At 30.8% G+C, this 8,164-nt stretch overlaps 2 protein-coding genes across 12 annotated transcripts; one reads left to right on the forward strand and one right to left on the reverse strand.

The window, feature by feature from the left end:
- The first annotated feature begins 205 nt into the window (after positions 1–205).
- Positions 206–2,503, forward strand: LOC112777505 (endonuclease 2). Its single transcript, XM_025821892.3, has 9 exons — positions 206–447; positions 549–723; positions 791–898; positions 997–1,052; positions 1,132–1,215; positions 1,304–1,396; positions 1,482–1,549; positions 1,960–2,033; positions 2,126–2,503. The coding sequence occupies exons 1-9, from the start codon at positions 337–339 to the stop codon at positions 2,218–2,220; spliced, it is 864 nt and encodes a 287-aa protein (XP_025677677.1). The 5' UTR covers positions 206–336; the 3' UTR covers positions 2,221–2,503.
- Positions 2,504–2,545: 42 nt separating this feature from the next.
- LOC112777506 (uncharacterized) lies at positions 2,546–5,099 on the reverse strand. 11 transcript variants are annotated; one of them, XR_011878009.1, is made up of 5 exons: positions 4,712–5,099; positions 3,690–3,923; positions 3,359–3,595; positions 3,099–3,190; positions 2,546–2,997 (listed from the first exon to the last, which is right to left on the reverse strand). XR_011878009.1 is itself a non-coding variant. In XM_025821895.3 (5 exons), exons 2-5 carry the CDS (start codon positions 3,855–3,857, stop codon positions 2,956–2,958), a joined length of 405 nt encoding a protein of 134 aa, XP_025677680.1. In that variant the 5' UTR covers positions 3,858–3,923; positions 4,712–5,072; the 3' UTR covers positions 2,546–2,955. The 11 variants fall into 11 exon arrangements, 2 of the variants coding, with proteins under 2 accessions (XP_025677680.1, XP_025677678.1); XR_003190443.3 differs by having other exon boundaries at positions 3,099–3,148; positions 3,426–3,548; positions 4,712–5,072; XR_003190442.3 differs by having other exon boundaries at positions 3,426–3,548; positions 4,712–5,072.
- Positions 5,100–8,164: the final 3,065 nt, after the last annotated feature.

Consider the following 8,164-nt stretch of genomic DNA (forward strand, 5'->3'; position numbering starts at 1 on the left):
ACTGAACCGTATGTGTTCCTCTTGAACAGAGTTTTTGGTAATAAATATACAAAATAAATAAATTTATTGAATGCTGTCATAATAAGGAACAAATCATATGTAAATAATTCACAAATATATAATTCAACTTATATAGAGAGAAATGAATCCTATTTATTACTAAAAAGTACCTTAAAGGCAATTGATCTGAACCATAAAGTTGATCTAACGCTCAACATTGGTTACATTTTTCAGAGTTCACACTTCACACTTCACACTGTACACACTCAAGGTCCTTCTAATTCAAAGTTTCACACATACATCATTTGCATCATTGTTGTTTAGTAGCAGAGAAAAATGGAGTGTTACAGAATGCAGGTAGTGGTTATAGTCTCATTGATGCTTCTGTTTCCAAACACACAAGGCTGGGGAGAAGATGGGCATGCCATAGTTTGCAAGATTGCTCAGGTGACTCATTCATTTGGAATCTATGTTCCAACATCACTTTACTTACATACATCATCATGATTGTTCTCTCTTCCTTTCTTTCTATCTCATAATGTGGACAGTCTCGCCTTGGCGACACCGCATCGGAGGCTGTAAAGAAACTGCTGCCAGAGTATGCAGAAAATGACCTGGCGAGTGTATGTTCTTGGGCTGATCATGTCAAGTTCATATTCCATTGGTCTTCAGCTTTGCACTTTGCTGATACACCGGACAATCTCTGCAATTTCCAGTACAACCGTAAGTTATTAACTTGGTTAGTTCAATGTAAATGATTCAACACTAACTTTAAGAATAACTTGGTCAGGGGATTGCAAGGATCAGAATGGAGAAAAGGGAAGATGTGTTGTGGGAGCTATCAACAATTACACCAACCAGCTTCTTAGCTATGGAAGAAACAAAGTTCATTCTCAATGTAAATCCTTCTTATGTAGAGATTTTCTTTGCTGACAACATTAAACAAATTCTTAGCTTGTTTGAAATCACTCTGATATGGTATGAATTATTTATCAGATAACCTCACTCAAGCTCTTCTATTCCTTTCTCATTTCATGGGAGATATCCATCAGGTATATGCATCATGAAACCATTCAAAATCACCCACACATCAAGATTATATATATCTTAGTTTGGCATTTTTGTGTGCAGCCTCTACATGTTGGGTTTCTTGGAGATAAGGGAGGTAACACAATTGATGTTCACTGGTACAAACAGAAGCAAAATCTTCACCATGTTAGTCCTAATTCTCATATCAAATACAAGAACATGATCTATCATATATTTTACTATATAGAGGCTGAATTTTATTGATATCATGCAGGTTTGGGATGATAGCATAATTGAGACAGCAGAAGAAAGATTCTATGGTTCTGAGATAGGCGACTTCATCAATGCCATTCAAGAAAACATTACGGTATTTTGTTTTATGCAAAAGCTAGATGCTGTCTGTGGTCTTAATTTAATAAGTTTAATGTTTATTTCACAATTTTCTGACACAGAAAGAATGGGATTCCGAAGTTAAAGGATGGGAAACCTGCAATTCCAATCAGACAACATGCCCAGATATGTATGTCCCATGATCCCAATGTTTATACCTTCATTCCTTCAAGAAAATTTTGCAGATGCCAATAATCAATTTAACTTTTGCTTTGATATTAATACTTCATTCTTTTTTTTATAAAGAAAATGGCTCTTTGATGAATGAATGAACACTACTACATCATTCTGTCAAAATGATTTAGCATATTATCGACTCTTCGATGAATGAATAGGCACCAGTTTAACACAATTTTGGGAACTAGTTATAAATATATTCACTAGAGGTATTTTTGAAACTTTTAGTAAATTTTAAGGACAAAAATATACTTTATCAAAAAATATACTTTATCCTTATATAAATAACTGATTTAGTAACTGGTTTTTTTATACATGTATATAAACCTAAATCATACTTAGCCTTTTGATTTTGCTTCTCAGATATGCATCTGAAAGTATAAAAGCAGCGTGTCAATGGGCATATAAGGGTGTCACCGAAGGTTCAGTGCTCGGAGGTAAGGCATTAACTAGAGTTATAAACTTATAATGGAAATTAAGCTATTCTTGTTATACATCACTTGTGACATTACCATGAACTGCTCTGCAGATGATTACTTCTTATCACGTTTACCAACTGTCAATTTGCGATTAGCTCAGGGAGGAGTTAGACTTGCTGCAACTCTCAATCGTATTTTTGGCTGATGCCGCATTATGTGTTCATTAATCATGTAGCTTATTGAAATATTAAAATAGGTCTCCAATATATAAATCACAAAACCCTCTCTATTGGAGTATTGGTACCTAGGTAACGAATTTCTCAATTATATTATATTGATATAAGGTATTGAGCTTGCTCATATGTTAAGCCTCACAAGTCTTCATTTGCTGTTATTACGAGTATTTGTTACTTGAATCTGCCAATGTGGTACATTTACAGATGTTTATGTTATTTTGTTATGATATGTTTCATTTAAAGCTTAATAAAGTATATATAAACGTGTATGTGCACCGTGATGTGCATCTATCATAAGTCATAACTGAGTATGGATAAATAAAAGCCAAAAAATGGGGTTCGAAAAGTTTTGCAAAAATATTGCACCTGCTTACAGTAATTACTAATCACAACTTGCAAAAAACATAGTCCAAGTAGCTAAAACGAACCAAACAAAGGACCAAAGCAAAGCAGTGAGATGTGATCAAGTTCTAATTCCCATGTCCTAAGTCAACTGTGATTTTCCATCTAGTGTACAAAATTCGAAGGCATTGGATCCCAATTCGATGTTCAATCCATTGGGGAATTTGTTTGGTCAAGAACCACCACTCGCATACCTCCAAGCAGCCAACCATGCTGTTCTGGTTTCAGGATTGAAACTTGTGGCAGTAAACATGAATATGGTCATTGGCATCAAGTATTATGATGAGAGAAATTGTCTCATTTCAACGTGACCTTTTTCTGGCCTCCTCTATGTGGAACATAAGCTGCAAGAACTTAGACATAAGATTACTAAACTAAGAAAGGAAGCAAAGAGAATAAAAACTATTTGGAATGATGAACAATGCAAATGACGAAAATTTCACACCTTTGTTTCCACGAAAAATGTGATAAACATTGCACCGAGAACAGGCAGCCCTGAGTGATGGAATTACCAGATTAATTTTAAACTGTATTTAACTGCAACGAAGTTTAGAAGACTAAAAATATTAATCTCATAATTAATATTATTCTACATATTTAAGGAATAAAAAGATGTATTAACTGCTACCAAGGGAAATGAAAATTCTATTGAATAACAATCCAATCCAATATTTATATATACAACTTGAAAAACATTTATCTTACGTTTTCATTTTTTTTCCTACTCAGCCTCGTTTCTTTACGAAAAGATCACCGAGATATAGAAGCTTACTGCTCTTCATCAGTAAAATCAGGTTCCGCAGGCTTCTGAAGCAGCATGGGTGGTATTCTCTCCGGCATCCTTGTCTTCCTTGTGTGGTTATGGCACAACAATCTAAGTGCATTGGCAGCAAACCTGGAGGCATATATGGTGGCACCTAGACTTGGTGAGCTACCACCTACCTTTATTTTTTATGCAATTAATGCAGTCATCCAATCTTAAAGAGACCTTTGTAGTTGCATATGATTACATGACAAAGTAGGTGGAGAAACTTACTCTCATCAGCAAAGCCAAGCAAAGATGGCGCTTAATGTCCCTTCTCAAATCCTTTGGAAGATTGCAAATCAAGTTATCCTCATCAACACCTCTGGTTTCTTGCCATTTGTACTGCTCATATTGTCTGATTTGCTGCCTAAGGCTGTCAGGGAGGAGTCTATGAGACATCCGCTATTCTGCATCTCTCCTTTTCACCCTCATCTCCTCTAATGTTGTTGTTGATTGCAAATATGTCTGTTAGAAAATAAGTATAATTGCATAATATTAGTCAAGATGCACAAGCACCAATTGTTTACTTGTACAATACACTGCTAAACATAGAGTACAAAACTGCAGATACACAGATGTCTTAAATGTCAAAACTGCATATTCCTGATAACGAATGAAAATAATACCAACCCAGCGATGGAAATGAAAACTGCAAATCAGATTTCCCACACAAAGGTACTCATCAGGTTTTGACCAACAGAATGCAATTTAAGCACCAATCTCCCCCAAAAGAGGATGGAGGGAAAATGATAGAAAATCAGATAACAAGTGATCAGATACAGTCATATCAAGCACTCCCCCTACACCTCTACGTTCATCAAGCCATTAAAAAGATACAAAATGCTTTCGATGATATAATCTTTCTCAAAGTTCCATCCATTCATTTTTAACCCAAGGGAGGGGGGAGTAGAATCAGAAATGTCAAATAACTTGTTATATGCTCATTTATCTGCAAAGTACATGAAGAGATTTCATGTTCAAAGCACAAATGTATAAGCTAAATTTACAAACAAGAGGAAAGCTCTTACAAAATAGAATAGAGGAAAATTCAACTAAAAGACTTCAAAAGTTTAACTGAGTTCAGTTCAGCAGAGAAGATTCAAAAGTCAATCCAATAACTAGTAAAATTATAAATTCATAATCATATTCAGAACAAAATAGAGGAATATAGCAGATTGAAGTTTGAACATTGAACTTTGAACAGAAGTAGGAGGGGACTATCAGAAGGGGGAAAGAGGAGGTTTGCGGCTTACCTAAACCGGCGGCGCCACGGCGAAGAGATTGTTTTGGAGATGGTGCTTTCTAATGGAACCACGTAAAGCCTCGTCATTGGACCCCAATCGAGCAGCAAGCCGATTATTGAGGTCAGGTTTAACCTTTTTCGGTCCAATGCTTCGTAAACCATCATTTGGCGCAGCAGGGATGACACAAACCTTTGAAACACCACAGCGTGGGGAACAAGGAAGGGCGAGCGGACCGGTTTCGAGACCTTTTGCCTGGATTAGGATTTGTTCATCATTTTTGGGGCAACTTTGACGCTGAAAAACGAAGAGCAAGGATAGCCGATTAATTGATTTTGATTTTTTTTTTTAAATAATTTGATGATTTAATTTTAATTATTAGTGAAGAAGAGTATTTTTCTTACAGAAATAAAAATGATTATTTATTCATTTAATAAAATCAATTATAAACATATATTTGTTTTTTTATAATTATTTATAAAGACATTTTTGTATATATAGTAATATAATATTTTTAAAAAATAAATTAAAAATAAATATTCACAAAGATAAATATAATTCACATAATAAATTTTTATTTGTCTATTTTTATATTGAATTGATACTAATAAATTAATAATTGTATCGAAACAATCACTAATAAAAAAAATAAAACTTAAATATAATTAATTTTATATAAAATTAATAATTAAAAATAATTAAATAATTAAATAATTTAATATATTTAATTATATTATCACCTAACAATTTTTAACTATAAATTTAACGTGAAATTAACACCTTAGTTTTCACCAATAAAAAATTAAAAAAAAGTGAAAGATTATCATCATAGTTGAATATCATGGAATGCATCACGTAAAAACAAAATATCCTTTTGTTGATTGATTGATTCCAATTATGATTTTATTTTTGCCCAACTAGAAGTACTCTCTATTCACAATTTTGCTATAAAAGGATCCTAACTATTCTCAATTTTATCAATTTAGTACCTATTTTTGAGTTTAATATAAGAATAAATAGTTAAATTTATCTATAAAAAATTATTTATTTTTTAAATTAATTTTAAAAGATTTTTTAAATTAAATTTGTTTTTAAAAAATATAATATCAAGTTAATTACATTGATTCTTCTGTCATTCTTTGGTGACGGAAATAGGTTAAATAATACTACAATATATATTTAAAAGTTATAATTAATTTTTAACATGATAAACTTACGAAATTAGATCAATTCAAAACTTAATTGAGAAGAGACCATGAGACATTAGAATCTCTCAATTTGAATTAATTTAACTTAATTTTATAAATTTATCATGTTAATTACTAATTAAAATTATTAGATATGTTGTTGTGTCATTTAACGTACTATATTAATAAATTCTGACATCGTTCGAAATAAAAGTAACGAAATAACGATGATGACTAATTTAAAATTTTTGAACGATGAATTTAATTAAAAAAAAATTTTAATATGATCAATTTAAAAAATATGTAATTTTTGATAAACTAATATGTACTTTTGACTTCAACGGACATATATGCTTTACCTATACATTTAGTGTCATGTATATCACGCTCGTCACAATTATAAAACATGCATGTGACTAGCTAAGAATTTGCTAGTGTGTTTAATCCATTATTTGTCATATAAACCACCACTTCCAGATTAAAAAAATTAAAGGCAACTCACAAATATCAACCTTATCCACCATGCACCGTCACATAACTTTTTAAACTTAACCTCATCCATTCTTTATGCCTAAGTGAATAGCCCTTTCAATGATAGGTCCTTCATATAGTTATATTCCACGGTGCACACTGTTCCCATGTTATATATCATGAACAATGGAAATAATTAATGAAAAATGATATTTGTGTTATTTTTATATATGTATGTTTTTCTATACTTTTTTGTGATATAAAAAAATAACTCTTTATCGTTTTTCATTTATAAATTATTTTTATTATTAAGGATAAAGATTATACAAAAAAAAGTATATATAACATTTTTCTTATTTACAAATCCATTGCTATTGAATCTTATCTAATGGAGCATGCATAATTTATTGAAATTGGTAGTTATCAGTTGATACTAGATTGAGAGGGTCGTTGGCTCCTCGTACTTGGCACACATGGTTTGGATCTCTGTTTACAGAGGTGCGCCTGTTTAATTTAGACACACGTAACCAAAGGAGAAAAAAAAAATTGAATCTATAATAAACATGAAATAATTTATTCTCTAATTTATGAAATTTTAAAACAATTATCTAAATATCTAAATAATATGCAAGATTGACACAATTAAAACTTGTAAAGAATAATATTACGCAATTAATAAAATTTATTATTTTTTATCAATACTTGACTAATACTTTAAATATTAAATATTAAATTTTAAATCTTAAATTTTAAATTATAACTTTTAATTATATAAAAATAAAATATTAACCTAAAATATGACTAATATTAATAGAAAATATTGTCTCTACTAACATTTTTCACTTTTAAAATTACCATCCCAATTAAAATTCACTACATAGCTCATTCTGAATACTGATGCTTATACATTTCTACAATGATATGAAGAAGTGATTTTTCATTCCATTAATTTAACTAGATTGTTATCCATTTAGTCACTAACTTACTCATCCATTATTACATAGAGGTGTATGTATGAAATTGTCCCATGTGAGGAAAATAAATGAAACAGCTAGCTGCCTCAGAAAACATACAAGTGTCCCTACTTACCAATTCTTCACCGTACATTGTATTTCTCCATTGCTGTGTAGTTTTCATTTAGTTTAGTTCAGTCAAAGACGTTACTTATTTGGAAATTAAATCCATCTTAGGCTCTTAGCAACAGTGAGCTATGTATGCCTATGCGGGTCCCATGAATTCATTCATTTTCAAGTCTTAAACTCTTTCAAATCACACCTTCTCAATGTTATTAGTCGGTCAACAAAACTTAATTACTTAATAAACAAAGTACTATTATGATGAGGAAAAAGAGCTACAGTAGTATATAATATAAATTATATTATTGTTACTTTTGAAGAGAAATTCTTCAATACAGAACCATTTTTCTCTCTTGATTAAAAAAGAGATCAGACTGTGATTGTTGGACTAAAACAAGTGATCAAGACCCCTTAATTACTTGAATAAGGTTATATATTATGGGTCACAATGTCATAGAAACACAAAAATGCTAATACAGTACAATTCATCGCTATAGAGTCAACCAATTATTATTCCTTGAAAATAAATATATACGAATGTGTATAGCTAGATTCTGAGTATTAAACTCACAAAAATTTGAGGGCTAATAATTTTAATTGATATTAGTTAATATTTTTGGATAACAATCTAATTGTTCAATACTTTTAGATAATATTTTTAAATATTATTAATTAATTATTGGTAAAAAATAATAAATTATGCTGGTCTTATAACATTGTTCTTAAACTAT

This window comes from Arachis hypogaea, chromosome 19 (assembly GCF_003086295.3).
Source record: "Arachis hypogaea cultivar Tifrunner chromosome 19, arahy.Tifrunner.gnm2.J5K5, whole genome shotgun sequence".
Lineage (NCBI taxonomy): Eukaryota > Viridiplantae > Streptophyta > Magnoliopsida > Fabales > Fabaceae > Arachis > Arachis hypogaea.

Bases quoted from the DNA above. Each gene is read 5' to 3' on its own strand.
- LOC112777505 (XM_025821892.3), top strand. From the start codon at position 337: ATGGAGTGTTACAGAATGCAGGTAGTGGTTATAGTCTCATTGATGCTT. The intron at 724-790 runs GTAAGTTATTAA...TAACTTGGTCAG, and splicing joins CTGCAATTTCCAGTACAACC to GGGATTGCAAGGATCAGAAT. The intron at 1,397-1,481 runs GTATTTTGTTTT...TTTCTGACACAG, and splicing joins CCATTCAAGAAAACATTACG to AAAGAATGGGATTCCGAAGT.
- LOC112777506 (XM_025821893.3), bottom strand. From the start codon at position 3,857: ATGTCTCATAGACTCCTCCCTGACAGCCTTAGGCAGCAAATCAGACAA. The intron at 3,149-3,425 runs GTAAGCTTCTAT...TCCATCACTCAG, and splicing joins GATTTTACTGATGAAGAGCA to GGCTGCCTGTTCTCGGTGCA. The intron at 2,998-3,098 runs GTGTGAAATTTT...AAGTTCTTGCAG, and splicing joins CATTTTTCGTGGAAACAAAG to CTTATGTTCCACATAGAGGA.